Below are 27,826 nucleotides of genomic sequence, written 5' to 3'. Positions count from 1 at the left end.
CAGCAGCCTGCAACAAGTGCTTTAAGCTGATACTGTGATACTGTCAAAGGAGGTAACACCTCGAATCCAATGAAACACCTGGCGATGCATAGCATTTTTTTTAAAAGCCGAGAAATGCGCCGTATTTGATAGCTTGCTGCGAGACCTCACACCGTGCACATCTACTGCGGGTGGGTTGCCTGTTATCGGACCCGGAGTTAGCAACATCCCCCAAAAACCCGAAGAGGAGAGTCCTGGCCCCTAGCCCTGCCAGTGTAGCAGAAATAATGACGGATGATGACGGCAGCAGCAGCTGTTCTCCTCTGGGTCAGTAACTTAATGTTCGTGTGTAATTTACGTTGAGTAGGCTAACCACGTTATTACATTAATGCAGTAAGGTGAACTAGCAAACATCATCATAGCTACATGCGGCTGTCTTCTTGTTTGATGGCAGATACTCCCTTCACCGTGGCCAAAAAGGCTAAAATGACCAAAGAAAAAGTGGAAAACAGCTAAACATGAGAGGTTTTTGGACAAAGTTTGTGTTTTTTCTATTGTTTAAGCACTGCTTCCAGCCAAGAGTGATACCATATATGCCCAATAGCTGTAGAAAAGGCTAACATTGTTATCTTTTTACAAAAAAACAGCTAAACATGAGTGTTCTCCATTCTTTAAGCACCGGTTTGAGCACCGTTTAAGCACGGGCACCGTTTCAAAAGTACCGGTTTGGCACCGGTATCGGATAAAAGCTAAACGATACCCATCCCTACCCATGAGTATTTCTTCTTCACTCACCTCTTTTCACTCTCTTTGTCTTTACCCATGACTCTCCACTTAATTATTAGTTATTATTCATCTCTGGCTCTCTTTCACAATGTTTCTTTTGTCCTGTTTTCTTCCCCTCACGCCCAACTGGGAGTTTTTCCTTTCCACTGTTGCCAAGTGCTTGTTCACTGGAGTTCATTTGATTTTGGGGGTTTTCCTTCTACTATTGCAGGGTCTTTACCTTATAATCTAAAGCACCTTGAGGCAAATCACTGTTGCTGTGATTTGAGTTGAATAAAGTACAGAAAACAACCAATTGGCTGATTTGTAATTACACATTTCCTACAGTAGGTACTCATGTGTCTGAAATTCCTCTGGATATTAAGAGAATAATTGTCCTGTTATGATGTTGTAGTCCTGGTTTCACAGACCATGCCAGCTGTGGCCCTGTTTGTGTTAGTGGTTTCCTGTATACAGTCACGTTTAAAGCCACAGATGACAATACAGGCAAAACCTTTTAAGGTCACCAGGCCTGAGATAGCAAATATCTGCAAATAAATGTTATAAATTATGATTCTGTGTCATTAACTGGCTCAGGACGGGTGGAGTCTGCTACATAATGCAACAGAATGGATGCCAAAAGTCAGAACAATCAGAGGAAGTTATTTGAAATTGAGTTTTGCATCCTTTTCTGTGATTAACAGCCTGACATAATGTCCTCATTCATCATAGTGTAAAGCTTGAAGGATTTGTAGTTGTTGGTTAAGGACCCTGAAAAAATGCAATAATGTCTTCTACCCTGTTTTTAGCATTCCTAATTTTGCCAAGGTAATTTCCCTGCTACAAGCTTTGAGACCCCTGCTGAGTTTACTGTCACTTACATCACTGGTTCCCAGCGGCTTGATTTACATTCGCTCTCAGTCATTATAGTAAAGTCGACACATCGAAGAGCTTAAGTTTCATTCAAGGTTATTTTCCATCCATCTATTCTCTTAGCCGCTTATCCTGTTTAGGGCTTAGGGGTTTAGGAGTTGGAGGGGAAAAAATCAACACACACTGAGTGAAGGTACCCCAGATTTATCACCAAAATAAAGCATTTGTTTCTCACCAAGGCTCAGTCACATAGGCCCAGAGAACTGGTTAAAGATCGCCTGGCAACTACTGGCAACTACGGAAAAATGAGTATTCCACAACCGGGTGCAAGTGGTTGCTAGAAATTGGTGGCTGTCACTATGAAATTGCTAAAGCTCCAGTCATGCAGATGCAGTGACCCATCAGTGACTGCCTGGCCACGGTTTTGCAAAGCAAACCACAAATGTAGAGCTTTCAGATTCAAAATACATAACCAATGCTGAAAAAATCGGGACACTGTGTAAAATGTAAATTAAAAAGAGAATGCAGTTATTTGACAATATCATAAACACATATTTCATTCAAAGAAGAAAACATCTCAAATCTTTAAACTGAGAAAAAGAGACATTTAAAAAAAGAACTATTAGCTCGTCTTCAGTTTGATGGCAGCAACATGTTTACCACGGTGTAGCATCCCCTCTTCTGTTAACAACACTCCATTAACATCTGAGATTTAATGAGAGCAGCCACTCGACTTTTGGAAGACAAATACTGCCCGACGGTTGCCTAATATAGGATTAAAGCTTCTCAGCAGTCCAGGATGTTCTTTGTCATAGTTCTCATTTCATGATGTGCCAAATGCTTTCAGTTGCTGAAAGCTCTGGACTCAAGGTAGGCCAGTTCTACCCTGAAGTCTTGATGAACCGCTGCACCCTGTCAGAGTATATTATCTGTTTTTCAGTCAACTTGAATAAATAAGGAAATGATTTATCTGTTAAATTAATGTATTACCTCATTTTCTTTAGTACTGGGCTGAACACAAGTAGTTTCTTTTCATTGCATCTTAAAATCAAATAAAACTTATTTGTACCTTTTAGATCTAATATTTAATCCAATACAATGTTTACTAGACTTTACATGTAGGGAAAAATATGGACTTGTATACAGCTCCAGAGCTTTATGGAGGAATTATAAGCTCTGCATGTAATATTCAGGTCAGTCCAACTTAGGATCTCCCTGCAGGATTCAAACATTTTTCTAAAATAATTGTACCTAAACCTGGTAATAAATTTATATATATATATTTTAATCTGATTGAAAAGAAACGTTCTTTGTCTTTGTCTCATCTGTGCCAAATATTCCATGTCATTTGTGACTTAGATTAGGAGGTGAACTTGTTTCTTTTCTGTCTCTGATAGTGGAAAAACTACTCCAGCACACAGCAAGAACCAACACTCAGACCTTTTTTTCTTTTTTTGACAAAGTCAAGCCATATGTTTGTAACCCATCCAAGATCCACTCACAGTGAGGCAACTTTGGCCAGCAACTCACCAGTTAGGTAACCTTCATTAACTTCCATAATTCTGTAAAACTAGCTGTGAGGCAAGTGACCAGCAGCAGAGACCTGTTCAAACGGGCACTATGAACATAAAGAAAATGTGTACAAGCATAATGAGAAACCACACAAAATACAGCTAATACAACTATAATAACTTATATTGTAAACTCAGTAAAATCTACATTATGGCTGTAATGTAGAAAGGAAAATATCTCACACTGGTTTAATCTACATATTAGTGTATACTGACAAAAAAAGCTCCACACTTCCTGCGTAAACAGTTGCAGTTTTTCAGCAAATGCTTTCTAAGGAAGAAAAGAGATTATGCCACCTCAGGCTCTAAGCTCTGAATCTAAAGTAACAGGACACAGTGGCAGCATATAACAGCAAAGTGGAGAAAATGTGAAAAAAGGAGTAGCTTCAGCACATTAAATTTACTTATAGAGTATATTTAAGGGGAAATCGAATATAAGTGGTGAGTCTGATAGTAGCCCGACTCAAATAAAAGCCCACTTCTCTCTTCAGCTGAGGTAAACAAAAGCTCTGGCCACTATTGAGTATTTATGACGCGTGCACACACACACACACACACACACACACACACACAAAGACACACAAACAAATGATAACTACCTTTGGGAGACTTGCCCCACATAGCCGCTGTAGATACAGCTGGAGTAGCTCAAATGAGACGAGTGTTTAAACAATAACCATTTTCTACTCCCCTCCTGCCTGTTTGAGTAGCAGTAGCGACCCTAAGTTTAAACTCCACCATTTGTGGTTAACGTTTGAAAAGCTACTGAAGTGCTTCCCAATTAATTTAAACTGGACTGTATATGTTAGGCAGCTCAGGTTCTCCTGACGCGCGTGATCCCGAGGAGAGCAGCCTGTTTGCAATGTGATGCTAATGGGTGGATTCCTCCACGAATCCAAATGATTACCGCACCGCACTGTTACATTAATAAAGAAGCGTGCACAGGCATTCAGTCGCTGTGATAAATCTCCACATGCAGAACACACCACACACATGCTCCAGACACAATACTGCCTCCTCTTTAAAAGCAAGCCCTATTTAATCATGCGTAGTCCCGATAAATAAATCTCAGTGTTGATTGAATTATCAGAGCGCCATCAGTTTCACTGAAAGTCAAATTCTACTTGAAGTACATAAGCAAATAAAACTGCAGCCTCCTATGGCTACTCGGGCACTCGTCCAAATGGAAAGTGATGCCGCATGACGTATTCGATTGTGTGCACAGTTAATGAAATGAGACCACAAGGTGCTTTCATTAACTGAACTTGCATCGTATTTCTCAGTGGCGCGGTATTGTCTCAGCATTTGTGAATGCGAGGCCATCTTGGTTTTAGAGAACAGAAGACTAATATTCAGAATAGTGACGATACAAAGATACTGCACTCCCACACATAATGCTGCAGGCAAGACTGGATGGGGTAGAGTTAAAAATGGTTTAATGGTTTAACTAACAGTGCACCAACTTGGATAACTCTATAACCTTTTCATCGATTTTAATCCAAAAAATGAAATAAATAAATTAACAACTGTTCAAAGGATTTCAAAATGCTGTGCACACTGTATTTTAGTGATTCCCAAACGTTCAAGCAGATTTTTTTTCTTTCACTTATCTTTACTTAGTAATAGAAGTCTCAGCTGTACAGTCCAGTGGTCTTAGGATAATGAGAACACCTGCATTTTGACTGCTTCCTACTAAAACTCATTTTCACCATTCAAATCAGTCTGCCATCAGCTACAATATCTTGCAGAAAAATAAAGGCCTCATTGCTCAACCAAAACAGAAAGAGCATCCCAGTTTTGTTGATCACTCTCCCCATGTAGCTACAGTGGTGGCCAGTGGAACGACCAGAGTAACGCTGCCGTCACACTAGGGGAAAGTATTGACACCATGTATAATTAACTTACAAGTTTGTTGCCTTTGAAATGGTTGCTTTGTGTGTCATGTTAGTGTGAGTGAATAAGTGTGCCAAGCAATAAAACGGCAATAAGACGGGGTCAGTCTGCTATCAATTTGTGACTGAATGGGGCCACATTAACAATTACATGCAACCTGTTTATGAATAAATGTTGCCATATGAAGCAAATCTAGTGTGTATACATAAACAGAAATTACTTACATTCAGAGTCCAGCCAGATCCTCATAGATCTGGAACTGAAATGCCTCCACAAACAGTGATGCAGTAGCTGCAGGATGGCAGTTTAACTGCAAAGTCACATAGGTGTCCAGAAACCTCGGTTTAATATAGCAATAAAACATTACAACCATTCGAGTTCTGTCTTGCACAGTGATGTGTCGCAGGCGAATTGCGCTCGTCAGTGCAGACTGTCTGATCTGTCTGATAGTGACTGCGTTCAGTTTGTGGTACTGCAAATATTTGGAGACCGGTTGCATCCCACCAGGTGATTTGTGTAACTGTCTTGCAATTGAAAGTGGTCATGCAGAAGTTAACCCAATCTGAAAAAATTCAGTGCATTCTCTCTGCAACCAGTGTTTTTTATTCAAGTCTCAAGGAGGTTGCTGTCCTATTTTTATCCTAGTGTGACTGAACCATAACTGTAGAAAACCTCCCCACTGTCAGAGTAGGTAAACAAAGTGATGATAGAGGCTGACAGGTAACAAAAGAGGAGTTTCCTTAACTAAGAAAGAACTCTGAGAACTGAGAGGGTATAAAAGACTAGATATTCAGTTGGTATTATTTCTCTTAGATCAGTAATAAACTAAAACTGGCTGCTTGTTAAGGTGATTCCAACTGGTTTTGTATTGGTGGAGCAGTGGTTAGTACTCTTGCCTTACTGCAAGAAGGTTCTGGGGCGTTTCTGTGTTTTCATCTCCTCCCTGTGCCTGGATGGGTTTTTCCAGGCATTCTGGCTTCCTTTAAAAGTCCAAAGATGTTTGGTCAATTAGTGACTCTAAATTGTAGATGTGAATGATTGTCTGTCTCTCTGTGGTAAACCTGTGGAGATGTACCTGCCTCCTGTCCTATGACAGCTGGGTTATGCTTAAGCATCCCTATGACCTTGAATTTAATATGCAGTTAAGAAAACGGATCTATGGACTTGAACATATCTTAGCAACTGTTGGATGAATTGCCACATAAAAACCAAATTCATGGTTTCCAGAGGATTGTCGCCACTTACCCTTTTTTTTTTAGCAAATTAAAAAATATCAGATAAAAAAAATTATACTGTTTCTTTTACCTTTTCTTTCTACGCCTTCACAGTCACCCTCTCCTCCCTTATATGGCTGTGTAAAAATATCCACCTCAGATCAAATCACACACTCAAGCGTGTGTTTAAAAAAATAACAAATTTCTGATATAATTTCGATGACAATTTTGTGGATTACGCTTATTTTTTTGTGATGTTGTAATCTGAGAGGAGAAGATAGCAACATCTAGCCTCAAATGAGTCCAGTCTGAGTGTTACGACAAATTGTGTGGTGGTATTGTATCAATGCAGGGACACCAAATATCAACATATTATAGAAACACTTTAGAAATACTATGAACAAGAGGACTCCTCTCATGCAACATCATCCTGACATAAAGTTACCTGAGCAAACTTTTGTTTAATTGGCTGTTAGACAGATTGTGTAAGGTCGCCAACATGTTGCCATCAGTCTTTGTCAGTGAGTCCAGTTCGAGAGGACTCAACTCAAAGAACATGAAGATTGCTGAACGCAAATGTAATAGTTATACAGAAATATAACTATTTCTGTATAACTATTACATTAATAGTTATATTTCTGTGAATTTCGGTATATGCAGACAACAACAGAGGTGTGATTTTCAACTATTTATGTAACCGACCCCATTCAGTTGCAAAACTTTGCATGTTGCAAAATAACAAAAAATTGCAATAATTGTGGGTACTGAACTGTGTCAATATGTACCCTGCCTTTCCCCTTATCTCAACCAGACTAGGCTCCAGCCTTCCCTAAACCTAAACCTGGATGAAAGGCTGTCCCCATGAAAACTCTAACTGGCTCTGTCATTAACTTGACTAAATGCTAAACTACACTATATTGGCACCAGACCTGATTGTAATGAGGATGGTGTTTATTAAAACCATTTATTCACATGTTAAATATTCATGGGTGAGTTTGCAGGTGCTTTGAGGGAAGGCCTGGTCACATCCACTGAATTATAACAAACACTCACTGAGACAGATAACCACCTATTGAATTGTAAATAAATGCGTGTTGAAAGCTTACTGAGAAGGGGAAAAAGGCAGACAGTCAGACAGTTCAGTCCAATTAAACAGAGTGAATGTGTATGCATTGTGACAGGCTTCTAGCTACAGTTGCCAGAGCTTAAAACGGTGGACTTCCCTGTGTGTGTTTGCATTATAAAATATTACATACAGTAGGCACCACAGCACCTGTGGGCACAAATTAATTATTCAACCTTCTTATTCGAATTATTCAAACAGTAACCGTAGACCCATGTAAATCTAAAAATAATCTGTATGAACTGCGAATATATTTGTTTTTGGGGGGAAAAGTTTAATATTTCTCAAGCACTGATGGAGTGCAGGCTCCTTCCTAGCGGGTCGATTGGCGGTGCAAATGAAATATTTGTCAGGTTTCACTTCTGACCTAGAAGAAAAGTAGCAGTAAAAGCAGTCACATTTGCAAAAAAATAACCTTTAGTCAAGTAACACTTAAAATTAAAAGAGTTGCACAAAAGCAGCAGATTGGGGGAAATGCTTCTAAGGATCCCAGAAATGTGAAGAAAATTTCTTTGTTAACAGCTCAGCGTCGGTATCCAATTTTGGAACTACCCCTCTCATCAGTGTGAGAGATTTCTATTAGAACAAAACAAAAGGTCAAAGAGAGTGTGAAGTTCTTTTAAGAGACGCTTTTGATGCCCTCTTGCTTGCTGGTTTAGCACAACAAAGCAAACAACAACTCCCAACACTCCCACGTTACACCTGAATATTATAACCAGTCTGTGCTGAAAGTCTACGCTCCTCATCTGCTGCTTGTTTTAATCGTGGGAGACAGTTATTTGTGATTACCAAAACAGAGCAGGAGACGGATTGTTCTTCTGTCTCCCCCTCTGTTTCTCCAAACTTGGTCAGTGAGTCAGTCACACCCATGCTCCTCACATGTTTTACCTCAGCTGCGACCCAGCAATGATCTCCTTTAAAGTAACAATAAAAGCATTCATATTTCAAGCGTGCACTTTGATCCATTTAAGGCTTGATCATACTCCACGTCTTCTCTTAGGTAAACAAAGGGGGTTGAGGGGGTTATAGCAATGCTTTTGTGTGATACGGGGAAATCTGGAAAATGTAAAGCAAGCTAACACTGCACTAGCAAGCCCAAGTTCACCTGCAGTGTTGTCTTACGTGAAAACTAGAGCGCATACCTAAGGAGGATAAATACAATTATGAGTTAAGTTGGTAATAATTACACATAAATGGTTAACAAATTGAAATAGATTGAACAAGTAGCTGTGACACTACCTAAAAATGTGTTCTGAGTCTTTAATCAGATGGCTTCACTCCATCTATTAATTGTTCTTAATGAGAAAACAAAATAAACTTATTCAATTGTCAATCAGTAATGGAAAGGTTCATTTGAATATTTGATTTTCTTTCTTTTTCTTTTACACTAACACATGTAATCTTAGGCTTTTTTTCCCCTTTAAACTGCATGTGGACTGTAAGAATTCTAATAATGCTCTCATTTTTTCAGCTGTCCCTTCTTTTAACCTTTAACCCTTGCAGGAAAACGTCAGGGTCAGTCTGGTTTATGATCGCATAATCATCGAGCATTTCCCGACCTGCACTCCTCACTCGGAGCCCTGGACTTTACCCGGCCGCACATTCTTATGCACAACCGGCCGGGGCGATGTGTCCTTCAGCGACCTTGCCACTCCATCATCAATCACCTCCCAAGGAGAGGCGTTCACAGGGAAGACTGAATAAACGTCACTTTGTCAGTATGAACAACAGGACTCGCGAAACTTTTTAAACGACGCTGCCTCACACCTCTGACATCCACTTTTCAGGATGAGCAATTGCAGATGCTACTCTGAATTCTGATACTGTCTCCGGCCTGAGCCGTGGTCCGCTCAGTCTGACGGCCTGCCTCTAAACACCTCAGGGCTAGACAAATAATGTTTGGTCAAATAGACGAAAAAAAAAAAAAGATCCTCTGCTTTCAGTAAAGAAAACATTTGGACAGTCTGCGAAGGATAAATCTGCTGTCATAGCCACTGTCATGATCTCAAAAATACCCACTCCTCTCTCTGACACCTATAATCAACAATATGCTTGAAGCCAACAGAAGTGTGCTCGAAGAATCTCGACCTTATCATTAAAGAATCATTTATTTTCTGTAGTTGCTGTTGGATTGTTACGTTGGACTCTAGATGTTACATAAAGAATGTAAATAGAATATTATAATGTCCGCAATAGTTCCAAATTAAGTGCAATCTTTCTATAAAAACATTTGCTCATGAGTGTAATCAGTATGAGAAGGATATGCCAGCCTCGTCGCTCTCAGACAGACCCTTCGCACAGCGAGGCCTTCTGCGGTGGAAACACATGATGAAGTGGCAAAAGCTAGATTTAGTGTCCTGACCAGAGAACAGAGATGGGCTTTGTTTCTGCTTTGCTCCTGTGGGACCCAGTTTGGCTGACGGCAGTGGGCTGGTGTCCATATTGGGGGGGGGGCATCACCCACAATACAGGAGCCCTCCATTAAAAGGACTATCTGGCCTACAGGGGCAAGCAAATCACATCAAAAGAGACTTCTATGGGGGATTACTAAAGTCGCTTAGTGTGCTGTATAAATTCCATCATTCATCAACGATGATAACAATAATGATGATATATATGAGTCCAGCCCCTAGCTAGGATTAGTAAGTTACAAGCAAAACAGTAGTACTCTCATCACGGAATTGGACTGGGAAGCCTAATAATGCTCCCCCATGACCTCGGATGAAAAAGTTAATGCTCATTTGGTTCAGAGTGAAATTACTATTAAAATGTTTCCTCAGACTTTGTCTCCAGAGCACCTAACCTTTCCCAAGCGCCACTGTAAAACCACTGTAGTGATTTTCATGAAAAGTGCTACATTTGATTAACATTCAACTGATGCCTAAACCTAAAAATATGAGTGCATCGAGTTTTCACGCTCGTCTTTTCTGCTCTGCTTGTCCAAAAGAGCAAGTGCACTAAACTAAGATTCTGAAAATAATACAATATATGTTTGCATGTTCTCTAGCTACTCCTAGATGAGTGGACCAATCTTGATGTAATTTTGCATAAACACTGCCTAGGGCAGGGGTGTCCAACTCCAGGCCTCAAGGGCCGGTGTCCTGCAGGTTTTAGACGTGTCCGTGATCCAACAAAGGTGATTTAAATGGCTAAATTACCTCCTCAACATGTCTTGAAGTTCTCCAGAGTCTTGGTAATGAACTAATTATTTGATTCAGGTGTGTTGATCCAGGGATCTCTAAAATATGCAGGACACCGGCCCTTGAGGCCTGGAGTTGGACACCCCTGTTCTGGGGTAATGCGAATGCTAAAATACATATGACTTATACAAATATCTTGTGCAAAATCCCCAAATCATATATAGTTATACATTTGATAGTTCAATTGAGTGTGTTTTTGTGTTTGTTATGCATTTTAACCGTCAGTGCAAATATTTAAACTTTTTGGTGCAGCTGAATGGCCGCTGATTATCGATCAAAGAAATAAGCCACTATAAAAGCATTTAAAATTTAGAAAATACTGCAGCAGAGCAGGCAGCAACATTGTGGGGATAAGAACACAATGTTTGGATAAGCATCATATTATAAGGGACTTTATAAACAACCTGTCATGTATTAAATCTTCTATATGAATTCATCATTAATTTTGCAGTATACATATTATTTAATATATTCTTCATTTTACTAATTTATATTGTTTAGATTTGACAACTAATAAATAATCTAATAAGTCAGTATTCTGGTAAATTTACCAGTATATAGATCTTCCATCAATAAATTATTAAATTGTGTGCTTATTGTGCCAATAATATATCTGGTACCATATATTTGTACGCAGAGTAGATCACAAACACACGCATACTAAAATGAAAATCTGCGAAATGTTTCATGTAATCACGATTTTAAAAACTACTGGACGCTGCCAGGCTACCCTCAGCCTCCTAGTAGATACACCTATGGTATCACTTTGAAAATCATACATGACATCTTTCTCGATTTATGGTGTTCACAAGATCTTCAGAAAATTTGGACTCTCACCTTGACCTTAACCTTGAAGTCAACGTCACTGAGATTCAAACTCATCTCAGACTTTTAGCAGATGCACCCATGGAACGAATTTCAAAATCCCACGTCTCCTCGTTCTTGAGTTCTCACATTCACAAACTTGGGTGTCACGCCACCCACCCGCCTGGTGGTGTGACGATAATACCCCCTCAGCCTTTTATGGCAGAGAGGTTAAAAAGGGATGAAAAAGTGACAGTTATTCTTGACAGTTATTGTTTATTGAACCAACACCAAAGCAAAGACCGGCGTGCAGTGCAGGGGGTTATTTTGAAGCACTTTTTTTTATTTCAGTGGTCCACAGGACATAACAACTGCATATAGAGAATAAACCGTCAAATCTACTAAAAACTTCTACCAACTTCCACCTTCTATGTTTGCTGGATTTCAGTTTGTCATTCACAAAGTATTTTGTCTGTTTTATTATGTCTGTGCCTAAACTGAATTAGAAAGGAAACAGATTGCCTCAGAATAAAAATGAATGAAACTAAAATTATCTGCATATCTAGAGCCATCGTTAAATAAGAAAAGATGTGCAAATCAGTTTCTGTTTCATTTTAAAAAAACAAAAAACTTGCAGTGGGATCCAAGTTTCCATTCCTGCCCCAAACGGTCTGTTTGTTGAAGAACATTGAGAGCGCAGCTGCAGCAAGAGTGGTGCAAACATATACACATGCCTTATTAAGCTTGTCAATCAGCTGCCAATTCTCCACAACCCTCAGATCCATTCAGTCAGCCAGCCGTACAGGAAGGCAGTCAGTCGGCTGTGCCAGACGAAGGAACAGCTGGCCGCCACTTTCAACTCACTGAGGCTACCTGGTTTGGCATCAGCTTCCAGCAACAGGCGTATCTCTGCCAAATGCTACATGTGGCAGGAAGAATGGAAAGACTGAACCAAGGGAGTGAGGTGAAGGAAGGGATAGGCCACGCAAACTGCTGCTCCAAAAGGTCAGGCGCGACAGACCTTTGGCTGAATGTCCTTAAAAGCCTCGCAATCATCATCTCCATCACTCCAATGGAACTGGAAAGAGAGCCGGACAATTTAATGGCACTAATAAGGCCCGGAGAGACAGGTGACACCATCCTGTAGGTCACCAGGCGACACAGCCACCCAAAAAGAAGTGAAAGAGAGGCAAAATTATACCGCTGCCATTATTCCAATCTAAATTTAACTGTCAGTCAGCAGTCGGCGGAGACGGGGGCCAAAACTGACTGTAATAATATTCACAGCAGTCACTGATGTAGTTTGCGTGCGCGTGTGTGTGTGTTTTGGCGCGAGTGGTGAGCTTAATATGTGTGCTTTCACATGCACATACCTCTGGGAATGACTGACTGAACAGAGCAAGTTATCAAGCCATCCGCTCTGTGTGATTTCAGCCCCTTTCTGATTTCCTCATCAGCCAGTGTCTGTGTCACCATCAGGTAGAAAAGCAGCTATCACTGGGCTGCACGGAGGTGAAAGCAATCAATAGCTGACTTCAGGGGGGGACACAGGAGGAGCTATCATGGAGCTCATCATCAGGCTGTATGAATACAGCCCTCTGGGAGATTGCATATGGTGCGAGAGTCATCGACACGGGCCCGCCACAGTCAGTCACACTGTCAGAGCACCCTGATCTCACACTGCATTAGTCCCTAATATGATGCTATATATTATCGCTTTTAGGACATTTACTGTGGCAATTGTGGTTAAGCGCAAGGGCTGGAAGGTAAAAGAAAAAAAAACCACACTGGCAAGCCTCCTGCAGGGTAAAACCTGACAAGGATCTCCTAATTCCCACCATGTCCCCTGTTTGCCTTTTCCCAGCTACAGTGCAATACTGCTGCTGCGATGACAGCTATTAGGACTCTGGGGAGGACAAAACATTAAAGAGTGCTTGATTTAAGTACTCACAGCTTTTCCAGGGCAGCCAAGCCATAGAAGGAGCCGTTCCTCAGCAGAGAGATCTTGTTGTTACTCAGGTTTCTGTTTAGGGGCAAAAGATATGAGAGAGAGAGAGAAGTCGAGGTGAGCATGCAGAGCAAGTAAGAGGAGGCGCATTTGTAAATATCACAAAAACAGAGCTGGGGGAGATTACTTATTCAAATGGCTGATAAATTGTTTATCCTCTGCCTGTCAATATGTTGGCAAGAGATAAGGATTTATGCCTGATGAGATTGTGGCTGTAAATTACTCATCCAAGCCACGTTTTGGACTTGTTTATGGCCATTTGTGGTTAAGATGTGTAATGATCCAAGCCATCCACCACCCCCCACACGCCCCCTCCTGCACTCCTTCATGTCAAAATATCGGCCTAATAGAAAAGCTTAAGGAAACGCCAGGTCAGCACAATTCAGTCATCCATTGCTCACACCACAACAGCAAACAAATCAATGAAATGCACTGCAGGGATCTTTAAGTGATGAATTAATATTCAGAAGAGACGCAGTGCCTCCGTTTTGATTATTTCTATGACAGCCATCACTGCTTTTTCTCTTTTTCCCCCCTTTTTTGGGGATGAATTATGTCTGGGCTGGATGTAAAATGAGAAACTATGTTTCTCTGAGTGATGCATGTGTTTGGGGGAAATAGAAAAATAGCGCCTGGACAGGACTTCTCGGAGAGTACTTGAAAGCACAAACACACGCACACAACCTTATCGTGTCGCGAAAACGTAGGAAAATCCAATTTAACGCACGCTACACTTGCGGTATTTCTGTTAAACCTCTGTTATCTATCCGCGGAAATGAGCACAGCTAAAACAAATAAACACACATGGGGCATATCAAGGTAATCAGGTGGTGTTTTTTTACTGTAGAAAAAACAAAACAAAACCCAGAGTGACTTATTAGACCACGTAAAGCTCGGGCGCCTGCTGCGGGTGCGAGAGGCATTTCAGATAAGGGCCCGAGTCTCCTCGAAGCCCGCTGCAGTAATTACTTTTGCTATGTTTGTCGAGAATAACATGACCACACAAAGTCACCTCTGAACCAGTTACTGCTGGAAATACAACGATACAGCAGACAAGAACAGGTAGTTCAGGGCTCCACTCTGAAATAAATCTCTCTCTCAAGCCGGACTTCCATGAGCAAACTGGCAAATAAAGACTTTTTGAGTTTTTTTCATTATACAGATTTCCTCAGATTTCCTTAAAACAGCGAGACGGTGGTAATACATGATGTATGTTACAATGCACCAATTATCCCTTTATTCTTCTATTTAGACAATTCAGGGTTGGAGACTGTCCCATGAGGTCATGAGGTGACAGGCAGGGAGAACGTGTAAACTCCACACAAAAGGGCCCAGGCTGGCCAGTGGGTTCAAACACTTCCCTGGCAGTCTGAGACAGTGCTAACTACTGCACCGCCACGCCACACCTAGGGTTTGTGTCTCAGTTCAGAAGCCTGGTGCCAATCAATCATATCCAACCACACAGACACAGTTAAAGGAGATTAAAGCTTTTATAAATTAGAAACTACTACTCACTACACTACTCACTGTCTATGTGAAGAGGATTGCTTGTAGCTAAAAACCAACAGAGAATTGTGATTTTATTTTGTAGTTTCAGATCACAGAGGTTGTTGACTTTCTCCTTTACTTTATATCTTTTAACCTCAGCACAAAAAACAGCAGTGATGCAAAAATGAAAGCACAAACAGAGCTCAAAGGAGAGACACTGTTTATTATGTAACAGTTACATAGCCTGTATTAAAAAGACGAAGGTAGCCACCGTGTGATCATCCATCAGTTTTGCTTCTGCGTTAGTATTTTGTGTCGTTTTGTGAGTTTGTTTAGTGACTAAAGAGGCTTTTTTTTTTCAACAGACTGGTGGGTTCCTTGTTATTAGCTAATGCTAGCAAACTTGCTAACCAAGCTTCCATGAACAATATGAATGCATTAATTGCGTTACACATTATATGAATGCAAACACCTGCTAATTAGTGTCAAGCAACAAAAAACTAAAAACTAACAAAATGAAAGTAAAAATTTCAATAAATGTAATACATTTATTGAAATTAATACACATAATTTTCTCATTCACATTTAATTTGCGTAATTAAAGGTAATAGTATTTATAGGTACTGTTGGGGTAAAAAAAAGAAAGAAGGTATTTTCTCTGCCCTTACAGACACATGGATGCAGATGCAACTTTACACATAGCTGTAGGCTATGGTGCAAGAGTCGGGGGGATGATGATATACGCAGCGCTTATTCTGCAGCCCACACTCACATAATTTTAAATACAACTCCAATGGAGATTCAAGGTTTTATATCTGCTAAAATATTGATTTCTCCAGCCAGCTCTTAAATCGTCTGCTGCAGGGCTGCTCTCTCTCGCTCTGTGATGCTGTGGATACGTACATACCCATGTGATCTGCTGCCTTGAGCTCTCCTTTGCATGTTGTGTATCTTCTTGTCAGCCAATGGCCACTTCACTCACTTACCCACACACATTCAGACAGATAGACAGTGGCAGATTTGCACAAGGTCAGATCCTTTTATCACCTTCCACCACTACCTTCCCATCTTCTTTTAACACAATGGGCTGTGGGAATGATCACCCAGGTTTAAGGAGAGAGGGCCAATTAGAATGTGGTGTTGATTTCTTCTGTGATGACAGTGCACTCGTTATGGCTACATGCTCATTTTTAACCCCAGGATTAAGCAGCGGGATCCCACAATGCATTGTGCTGAACGGGCAAATCGCCGGCCAAACTGCTCAGGGTGCAGAGTGTGCACAATGAAAATGTACTTGTGAAGGCACAAACAGACATGCAAACTAGGCATGAACTCACAACAGGAAATAAATATTTGGTCTTTTTGGTCATGAGAATAAACAATTCTATAAAGATTTCTCTCTGTTTTTGACTGAAAGGTTAAAAAATGATATTTGCACTTGCCATTTTTTGCACTTGCACTGGAGAATTGTCTCATTTAATTGAACAAGTTTGCTTCTGGGTGATATTTGGGGAAAGCACCTCTTTCTGCTCACAGTTGTCTTGGCAGGAAAAGCTAAATTGATGACAGGAAGTCCCCTCTCAGCAAAAGGCCAGGATGGACGCAAAGTCATGTCAGCAAATTTGTGTCAACATCTAAGCTTGTATTTATATTTGGGCCTCCACCAATAGCGAACTTCCAAGGAGATCGTATCTCTATTACTTCCAAAATGACTTTTTTTTTTTTTTTTTTTGACAGAGAACTAGTGGGAAGATCCGGCGGGACAAAATCCGCAGAGCCAATACAAGAGACAGAGAATGCACAAAAAAGATAGAAATAATCGGGTGAGATAATAGACTTTTCACTAAGCCCCTCCATCCAGTTATTGCTGCTATGGCTGTCAAGCGTTCCATTGTTGCACAAAGCACTTTACACACTGATACCACAGGCACATTTATCATTTGAAATTTGCAGTAATTCTTTAAACAGTGATATGACAGCTGATTTCACATGGAAGTAAACAGTAGGCTTCTCATTTCCAGCCAACAAGTGAAAATCTATTTTATCTGCTGTACGAACGACTGTCGTTTGACAGTCCACTGAATTTAGTGTTAGAAGACTGAGGCCAAAGCTGCTCGTCACCCGCACGAAGTCATACTGTCACCAGCTGATGATCAGCGTCAGTATGGAATAAGGAGGAGCATGGGCATGTTTTGCATAGTAGAGATGGTTAACCGTAGTTATATATGACATTTGTGCCAGTACCACTTTTTTCCATCTGCTATGTGCCACTGCTTGTGGGAGGAAGAGCACACCTTGTCGGTGGTACAGAACAGAGCAGCATTAACATGACAGAAAAGACACTGATTGTGTCAGACATGGCAGAGGAGGAGGAGCTGGAATGGAGGTGGGTTGCTAACCTTGCTCAGCAATGTAAATAACATGCCCTATATGAGATTTGCCAATCAGCTGTCAAATATCTGTCTGCACTGAAATCTCACCTGAACTAATTCCTCAATTATCAGTAAAAACGTAATTTAAATGTTACCCATGCCAAAAACGTCCTGTTTAGCTCACTTTTATTTTGTGCTATTTTACTTTTACAAAACTGTTTTGTTTGTTTTTTTTACATCAAGTGTAGTTATTACTTGAGCCCTGTGTCTACTGTTTTGGGACATGGTGAAATTCAAAGGCTTGCAATTTATGTGGGCTTGGCAAAATCAGTCAATTAGAAAGTGTAGGGCCAAATTAACTCATGGGTTGAAGGGGAAAAAAGTTCTGTGGGTGATCAGCTCAACTAACAATGGGCTAATTTACTAAAAACCTAAATTCACAAATCAAAACAAGCAGACTGGATAATGGACAAGCAGTCTAGTAATCAAAATAAAACAGTCTCCAGTAACAGCAATGGCAATTTAGATCACTGAGAGCCAACTTAATGGTAATTTCGTGTCTTTTTTTAATGCAAACTTCTCTGTTAGAAATTGCTGAGGGCTGCTTATGTTCTGGATAAATCAGAGGAGCACATAGTGTAAACCTGAAATCTGCAACAGCTGATCTGTAGGATGTGCAGAATAACACAAAACATAATCTACCATCAAATACTTACCCATCTGTGCGTCGATGAACTTGCTGTTATTGTGTTATGTGCAATAATGCAAGCAATTCTCTCATTTTAGGAAGACTTTTTTATAAAACCCATTAGACATCAGAGATCAGTCTAGAAGTGTATGAGTCCCATTCATTTTTGCATTTTGACAGTCATTTCAATATGGCAATATGTGCATGAAAAAAAATCACGAAAGGTGAAGATTTTATGACGTGCCATTTTCAAATGAAGGAATTTTCTCGATTAATTTTTCAACCATAACTGAATGTTACAAATAACAATTACAGTTCACAATTACAACTACATACAGAAACTGTTAAAAAACGGATAATATGCTCACAGAAAATTACGTTAGTTTTTTTTTACAGTGTAACTTTGAGCTATCCACTATATACAAATTCGTTCTCACTCATTTTGAGTATATCAGCATTCCTAGGGGCGACTATCACAGCCACACCTGGTGCAAAATAACACATGACCTAAAGTTAAATGCATTAAATTTAGTGCAATTTGCAATGAATTGCTTTATCAGACCTTTCTGATTTTCCACTCTAAAACTGAAACTCCTACAAAGACCTGCACAACAAGCCCAGTCACGAAAATACCTGCACCCTGTGCACTTTAATATCAAAAGAGAGTATTTCAGTGGTGCAGTAAATTTGTAAATTTGATCCTTTAAGCTGAGTCAGATTGGACGAGATTTATAGACCACCAAATGTGAGTAAGCAAGAGTTTGTATGGATTTCTATTGTTGTTGATCCAAACATCAGTATCCTGCTGCGTTTGTGTCAGTTTGAATTCGTCTTGACAAAAGCTCTCTGCATGCAGGAAATTGCAGCAGATACAAGCCAGCATGGAAGCAGCCGGACATGGTGAGAAACTCCTTGGAAAACCGAGCAGGTCAATATCACAATATTTCACACAGAGAATTACTGAAAGATAACCAAAGAGCTCAAACAGTTTGAAGGGCCAGGTGGAGTTGATTCTGGTATTCCCTGAGCTTTTTCTAAATGCTAGCACTATAAATTGTGCCAAAACTGCTGCGCTTCTTTTCTAAAGCCACATATGAACAATGTGGCAGGGTAAAGGTGGTCGAGCTGAGACACTCACTGCTGTCGCTGTGTTTTCTCCAGTGTCTCCCATTCTGTTCCTACACCTCCCTCTGCGGACGGACGTCCCACTCAGGGACAGGCAGCCACTGTTTGTGCAAACTCAAGCGTGTCCTGTGCTGTGTTATGCTGCATGTATGTGTGTGCGGATTTGTGTGGATGTGCCTGCTTGCCGACCCCTGCATGCCTATCTCGGGCCTCTGCGCAACGTCCAGGAAATCACAGGAAAAACAGAATTGAACATTATGTAAACAGGCCATGACAAACTTGTGGAGGAGCCATCCAACTCTGTATTTACATTATCAATTATGTTCTCTGTGGATAAGCTGCTTTCAGCGAGGAGAAGTGATTCAGTATTGTCTCTGTGGGCTGCAGCAAATGGTCTATGTCATTGCTTACTGTGTTCCAGCGCCAACCACAGCCAGATGTGTATAGTTTATCTAGTAAATGCTGCATTTTCACAAAATTCCCACATGGCATAGGGCATTCATTTGTGTGAATGTTGAGTTTGCGAGCGTAAAATTGGAAGATTGAAGCACTGCAGAAGGTTAAACAGTTGATTAGTTAATTGATAGTAAATTTGTGTGACAGTATTTTGATAACTGATACACACTGGAGTCATTTTTCAAATAAAAATGCCAAGGTTTTGATGAGAAATATGAGAACTGAGTACTGTACGAAAGTCTTGAGCCACCCCCATTTTTTTTTTTTAAGTGGTCCTGAGTAATAGTTCTTAAGACTTTCTGAAGGTCTTTTTTAAGTTTTTGGACATAACCTGGGAATAATTCAAGAATAAAAAGACATCTGATTCAACAGATAAGTAAGTGTTGTGTCTACACATATCAGACAGGTTTTTAAATGTTTCTTTGGGCACTTATTAGCAGCCTGTTGCAAAAACATATCATTTGTTCCCATTAACACAGTTTAACAGGCATAAAATTGCTTTTGTTGTGTGTTGCTTTGTCTTTTCCCAACAAGGTGATTCCCAAAGAGCCATTAGCTGAAAACATATCTCAGCATGGTGTGCAATGAGCTCTTAAAAAATTTGAGGAACGTGAACAAGTTGAGGATAAAAAGTGACATACCTGAAAAACTATGTACAGCTTAAGAACGGTATCTAAAAGTCATGTCATTGAGAAGTAAAAAAAAATCCAGCAAAGACCTGACACGGGACCTGAGAGACGTGTCTGGACCTTTAGTTGATCCATCTATTGTTTCTAAGCCTTATTAGAAATAGTCTCAGTGGAAGGATGGCTGCCAAAGAGCCATTATTAAGAACTGGAAACAGGGGTAAAAGGCAAAACTGATGACTGTCACCAGTATGTATGGAGGACGTCAGCAGAGAGGTATGACAGTGCTTGTTTACAGTCATCTGTAAAACAAATTGAAGGCTCTGTCATTGTTTAGAACTGCATTTCATTCCAATGGTGTTTGGGATCTTGTCAAAATGTTAAAAGTGATGCGACTATAAACACAGAAAATTATAGTCTAATCTACCATGTAATAAATAATAATAATAAATGAAAACATTCTGGATTTTTTTTTTTTATTATGGCTTAATTTTAAACGTGACAATGATTGTAAACACACTGTCTCTGTAAACGCAAACCTGACAGAAAAACACACAGTAGAACACTAATCAATCACATAACTGAGGCAGTTTAGGATCATTCTGATAGAGAACAGAAAAAAAGCAGCTAATATCTAAAAAAGAGCTTTGAATGTCCTCCTAAAGGAGCTCGGAGAGCTACTTCAAGAAATGACAAGAAAGCTGCCTAATGTCTGGACATGTTTCAATAAATAGCTTCACCTATTTTCCATTTCCTAGCCAAATATAAAGAAAATTCTTCCTTTAAACAGGACCTCTTGCTCTTAATCTCCCTCCACACCACAGCTGGGATATTTCTGTGAGGCCGAACAAAGTCAGTGCTCTAGAAACCAGTCTGGCTGGAGCAAAGACATTCAGCTATATCATTATGGAGGAATAGAAACGAAAATAGCTCCCACGGAAGTAATCCAACACACCGATCATGAGGAGCAAAGGGAGTAAAGATCACAATCTAAACTATGGCAAACATTTAGATCTGCTGGCCTCGAGGATTCAAGCCACTTCTCTTCAAACAGCCAAACCCAGTGTTTTTTTAGAAGATCAAGTTACTAGACAGGGCTAACCAAAATAACATATTTCACATCTACTAACATTGACCTTGGATGGAAAATTGCTTTAGGAGCTACCAACAGATGTTCACATGGCCTCTAAATGATGGTGAAGGTCATCTGACTGAGACACAATCTACCGTTCTACCGTTGCAGATCAGTTAGTCAGATTTGTTTGCTTGTGTTTACAGAATGTTATAAAGTAAGGTGTTATTCTGTGTTATTCTTGTGATTTGATTTAAATATGAAGCAATAAAATGAAGCTTATCTTGTCTTTATCTTTCACAAAAGAGAAAGTTCTGTTTAGTTGAGTTCTTCAGTTGGGGAATTCCAAAAAAGTAAGTTCTTATCATAATCTTTATTATTATCTATTGCATGCAACTATATAGTTTTTCAGATGCCTTAGATGCTCTTCATTCTGATCAGAGTGAATCAGAGAGAAGAGTGCAGTCTTCGCTTGCTTTCCTTTTTTGTGCAAAGTGCCCTATTCGCTGGGTTTGCCCTATTTGCTATTGAACAGCACAGCAATATTTCATCTTCTTGTTAGGGCAAAATATTGCATATCTTAAATTTGGAATTAACCTTTAGGAATGTCTTGTTGATTTTAATTATGTGACTTCATAATTTGATAAGTTGTCAGAACCAGCACAACAATAACCTCCGATTACATCACCTCTAGTGTACCACCTTATAAACAGCTCTACACTCTGCACTGATGACTGCAGACGGATTCAGATTGACTGTTTGCAACATATCAGCAAACAGTCTGTGTTCATAAAGTAGATAGTCTGTCAGTCAGGTAATTGCAAACCTTTGAGTCTCAGAGTGACTTCAGTCAGTCTCGCTCAACCTCAGGACAACCAACTGATCACCACAAAAATTCAATTAAATTTTTTTCGTATTCATAAGAAGCGTGACATTCTACTTTAACTTTAGTCTGATTGAGCCATAAAGGCGATTGGAGATCAGAGATTTGAGTTTACACTATTGTAAGCTAAGAATTCAAAAGTTCATTTACCGAATTATATATTAACCAGCAATAATATTTAGATACGAAAAAGGCCACATCACGAGAAATTACTTAATGGAAAAGTTCAATAGAAAAAATAAGCATTTTTTTAAAAGTTAGTTTTTTGTGATTACAGGCATTGCTAAATGCTGAAGCTACGTGACTGGAAGCCTAAGCAGTCTCTAACTATTAGGCTCACCACAGACATAGACATATAGCATCAGTGACTTGTGTTGAGTGAGTGGAGAAAAATGTGAAGAAGCTGAGTGACAAACACATATGCAAGCACAGGGCTCCTACATATGCACACAAATGGATACACTGACTCCCTGATTCGTGCACACACAGAGGCAGGCATACGCTCATAATCTAGCACACAGGGCTGATAAAAGCCTGCCAAGGCTCCTGTGAGACAAATAGAACAGCTAATACGATTCCCACTGGGATCACACGTTGCAACAGAAGCAGCACACATCAGGGCTTTAATCACCTTGTTGTACAGTTAGTCAGAAAACGGGGTAAAGACAACATGCTTCTAAGCTGGCCTCCACTGCTCTCTCAAATTTATGGCCCTTTAAGTAACTTTAGTATTTACTCAGCGGCGTATGAAGGAGGCAGGGAGAGCAGCACAAAGAAGTATCCTTGGCAGACACTGTATTTGTCTTTACTTAATATTTTTTGGTAGTAGGTCTGGGTTTTGACACATTCTTGGTTTTTCCATGCTACAGTAGGATTTACAGCGACTGCTCCAGTGGTCATGAACTCTCGATCATTGAATCATTATTGTCTAAAGCAGAACTGATCAGACCTGAACCACGTCAACTGCGGTCAGAGAGATTTTCAGGCAGCCAGTGTGAAAGCCAGCTTCTAAGTGATATATCTGTAGCCTCTGAAGAAACCTTGACAATATCATTGGCATTTGCTGGTAACTAGATTGAGTAATGGCTATTTATTAAGAAGACTGTGGCTGTAAAATGAAGCCAACATGGAAGTGGTAAAAACCGCACTTGAGTGGTCACTTGAGACTGGCTCCAAAAGCATGTCAATTCTTATCAACTCTATTGATAAAAATGCCCACTGTAAGAACTTTAACGAACAAAAAAGTTTTGGCCTCCATAGTTTCCCCCTTTAACACAACTGTACAGATAGTGACTTATTTATTTATTTATTCATTCATTTACACCCATTTAGATTTTGTTAAGGACCAATGTTAGGTTTTCTTCAGATATGCTGACCACAGATGGGTGTACGATAGCTACCGTGACATCACTCACTGGTTTCTGAATTCTCATTTTCAAGCCTTTATGACATTTGACAAGGTGGGGGTGGGGGCAGCCTGAGAAACTGCTTGATAACTGGCCAATGACTTTTGATTGACTGTGGCTAATCTCTCGTTTTAAAATATGGCATGGCCAAGATTTGCAAAATAGATTTCCCAGCACCAGCTGAACACATGAACAGGAGTACCACAAACTTTGCAGATCACCTTAGAGACCAACATCCTGGTCTTTATGAAGAATTTTGTGTGGTCAGCAAAACCCCTATTTCAACAACACCTAAGTATTAAACAGCAAGAATGTTACTGTTTCACTTCTAGCAGTTACCCCTCATTAGCCAACTGTTGAGCTGTCATTAAAACAGCGGTTAACAAGCTCCTTCTAATAATACAATCATAACAGTTATGTGGGAACTAGGTAGCAAATGGAATTTAACAGGCACAGTTATTAGAGTGTAAAAAGAGTTTTGCTTCCCTTAAAGACCCAAATTGAAGACATCTACCAGCAGATAGGCAGAAATGGTGGCAGCCTGCTTAACCATCAATGAAATATGGTGCCAGGTCTCCAGAAGCACTCGAAAATGAACAGGGCTGTTACTGAATACATTTACATGAGCTAAAAAAATAAAGAAGAATAAGAAGCAAAAAGACAGCGCGGTGGCACAGTGGTTTGTACTGTTGCCACACAGCAAGAAGGTGCTAAGTTCAATTCCACCGTCAGACTGGTGTCGTTCTGTGTGGAATTTGCATTTTCTCCCTGTGTTTGCGTGGGTTCCCTCTGGGTACTCCGGCTTCCTCCCACCATCCGAAGACATGCAGCTTGTGGGGATAGGTTAATTGATTAATCTAAATAGTAGGGGTGCAACGATACACAAAATTCACGGTTCGGTTCGATACTTTGGTGTCACGGTTCGATATTTTTTCGATACAAAAAAAATGTTCATGCATTTTTAATTTGTCATTTATTACAATTATAAATATATTTTAACTCAAAAGTACAGTTTTTAAATTTAACCCTAACCCTTGTGCGTGTTTTTTATTTTGACAGCGAATGCGCACCTGCGGACCACTTATGTGCAGCCCTGGTTATTTAGCTCGTCATATTGCAGCCACAGAAATTATTTTGTCCATGAAACCATAAAGCTGCACTTTCTTTTTGCCTTATAGTCTGATTTGTCATAACTTCTCCGTTTTGTGGTAAGCTTTTCTTTGGCTGTCACTTCTTCACCCTGACCTGTCTTATTTGGCTCAGCAGAACTGAAATGCTTTTACACGCTCACTCACATAAGCTCAGCGATTCTCTGCGCGATCAACCTCTCACATGTTTAAGCTGCGGGAGATTTCACTTGTCATGTTTGCATAGTAAGCTAACGATTGATAAGACGATGTCAGAGGAATTGGTGCAGAAATTATCATCACTCACAGATCAGTGCTGTCGCTCTCTATACACAGTTCGCACGATTGCAAAGTGAAAGCAAAAAAACAAGCGCAAATTCAAACGCGATTTCAATATGTCACATATTGACAGTGGCTCACCGATGCCAATGACATAATTACCCAGCTACATTTCTGAAAGAATGCAAAAGCATTGACATATATTTTTCCTTCCTACAATAGCCCGACGGGCAGGGAAGAGATAGATTTTGGTAGCCCGACTGAAAAAATCGCTAGCTCCGGGACGTCGGGCTAGCGATATTGCGAGCCCTGTATCTGATTGAGGAATCACTCATCTTTGGAAAAGAGAGTTTATTACAGAGAAATGGCTCTTTCCAAAATAAAAGCTATACTATCCGCTTCTTCTGGGCTATATTCTCAGCAGCATAAGGAGAATCATGTGCTAACAGCTGTCTAAATGACTCGGCTAAAGTTAGTAGCATGCTTGCTTTTTTTTGTCTGCTTCCACTTGTCTTTGCACTAGGATGATGTCGGCGTAAATGTGCAGTCATATTCGTTGTGTTCCCACTAGTGCTTTCAGGTTAATCTCGTTGAAATGACCTTAACGCCACAACACGGCAAATCTCTGTTAACGAGCTACCGCCGATCGCCCCGTGCATGGGGCTAGACGGCAAACACGTTAACGAGCTAACTGCGCTAACACACTAGTTCACACCAATGTAATTGAGCATTGCGTGGCACATCCAACATACTGTTTTACTTTAGTCCATGACTCGCTTACCTTCAGGGTCATACGTTACATGAAAACCAAAATAATTCCAAACGCCAGATCTGAATGAGGTTCAATTTGCCTGTTGCAAGTAGAGCTTAACTTCTGTCTCGCTAGCTTGCCCTGCGCTCTTCCTTCTGACTATGCTGTCTGTGTTGAGCGCTCAGTGGATCTGCGCTCGACAGTGCAGCCTAGGCGGAGTAGTCGAACACAGATTCACTGAGCGCTCAACACAGACAGCATCGTCAGAAGGAAAATTGATAAAATAAATTACAAATGTTGTATTGTTCGATACATATGCGTACCGAACCGAAAGCACTGTATCGAACGGTTCAATATCGATACGAATATCGTTGCACCCCTACTAAATAGGTGTGTTAATAGGTGTGAATGTGAGCGCGAATGGTTGTCTGTCTCTGTGTGTTAGGGTGTACCCCGCCTCTCACCCTGTGACAGCTGGGATAGGCTCCAGCACCCCCCGTGACCCTGAAAAGGAGAAGCGGATGGATGGTAGAAGTAAAGAGTATTTTCCTGGGTATTGATATCGAGTTTGAAATTCTAGCATGGTGACCACCTTACCCTCTAATTAGCAGGTAAAATTAGCTTTGAATTGAGCTTTACAGTTTATGAATGTAGCTTGTAAACCACACTCTAATCCAAATATGAGCATTAATCAACTTTTTCTTAATTATTAAAATAGCAGCTAGCAAGTTGTGAAGCAAATGTTAGTTCTGCCTAAAAACCAACAAATTCCTACAATAAGCTCCAACAAACAAACATGGCAGTCCTGACGTCCCTGCAGCTACATCTTCTATATTCTGTTAATGTTTCCAATACGCAGCAGCTCAATGCCCATGTTGTTGTTCTTGAGCACACGGATAACATGAGGAAAGAGGTCCTTGGCAACAGCGAAGATAGAAGTGCTGGGGATCTAAAATATTGCACCCTCTGAAGCTTTGATGACTGATACTGGTGAGTGCACTAAAGCTGAACCTTTTGCTTTTTAAAACTCTTCCATATCAGTGGAGATAAGAATGAGAAAAGCCAGTAGAAAGAGACAGAAAGACCAAGAGATTGGCATGACTCCTCACAGCATGAGATAGTAGATACACCATGTTTTATCAGGGTCATTTTGGTCACATCTCTTTAGATTAACATCCAGCTCTCTGTGGATCTGAATGTCATATCATTTAAGGCATTTAACACTCGGAATGTCTTGATCCGATGTGTTGTGCACTCACAAGGTTGTTCAATGAGTTAATGCACAGGCGTATATGGACAGGCTATGTGTGCAATGAAATATTCATGCAGAAGTACTCAGAACTCAGAGGAGGGTAGAGCACAAACAGCACCTCGGCAGACGAGAAAAGCCCCCAAGGAATAACAGCAAGGAAGAAAAGAGCCGGAGTGAATATAATGGGGGGGTAACGAATATACAGAATTATATTTATAGCAATACTAAAAAATAAAATGCTCTGACATCCAGTATTTGTTCACAGTGACAACGCAGATCAATATAAACTTCTCAATCCTTTGATCATGCTAATCACAACCTGTCCATCTACAGCGAAGAAGCGCATTAATCTAAAATCCACCCGCTATTTTACAGCCACGCTTCCTCCAATGTTTCCCTGCCAGCACTTTGACTGACATGTTCTTGTAGTGGTTTGGAGGGAGCTACTGCCCTACCCTGATCACTTCCCTCTTGACACCACAAACATCCCTCCTGTCTTTCAACTGAAAGGATGATGATGGTGGCGAAGGTCCACAGAGGAGGATACTACAGATTTGGCTTTAGCCCAAACCAGATGCCCTCATTTTTCTCTCTGGCAAACTGGAGAACAACCAGGCTTTCAAGGAGCTCAATGTGTGAGAACATGCACCAATTAAGAAGATCAATTTCAGCTGACACTTCTGTAAATCACAAACGTTTTATTATAGTTGTGTTTTTTTAATTAAGATATTAAAAACAACATGAAGACAAATAATGCACTACTGCAATTATATTTGTTTATTATCGCTGAACTCTTAACTCTGGAAACTGATTGCAACAAGGACAATACTGGGCTCCACGTGAAAGAAGAAAAAATAAACCATTTACTGTG

At 40.3% G+C, this 27,826-nt stretch overlaps 1 protein-coding gene across 2 annotated transcripts in view; it reads right to left on the bottom strand.

Moving 5' to 3' along the window:
- LOC120741650 (adhesion G protein-coupled receptor A3) overlaps positions 1 to 27,826 on the bottom strand; it is a 174,752-nt gene that overhangs the window by 139,202 nt on the left and 7,724 nt on the right. Inside the window, exons 1-2 of one of the 2 annotated variants that reach the window (XM_040044625.1) lie at positions 14,616 to 14,620; positions 13,374 to 13,445 (exon numbers count right to left, since the gene is read on the bottom strand). Coding sequence is in view for 1 of the 2 variants with exons in the window: in XM_040044624.1 (XP_039900558.1) it covers positions 13,374 to 13,445 (72 nt within the window). In the remaining variant the exon portion in view is untranslated. Of the gene's footprint in view, positions 1 to 13,373; positions 13,446 to 14,615; positions 14,621 to 27,826 lie in introns of those variants that run through there. The other variant, XM_040044624.1, reaches the window with a different exon arrangement.

This window comes from Simochromis diagramma, unplaced genomic scaffold (assembly GCF_900408965.1).
Source record: "Simochromis diagramma unplaced genomic scaffold, fSimDia1.1 OVJJ01000486.1, whole genome shotgun sequence".
In the NCBI taxonomy this organism is placed as follows: Eukaryota; Metazoa; Chordata; class Actinopteri; order Cichliformes; family Cichlidae; genus Simochromis; species Simochromis diagramma.
Note: the sequence above shows the minus strand (reverse complement) of the source record. Positions and strands in the feature narration are given on the sequence as shown.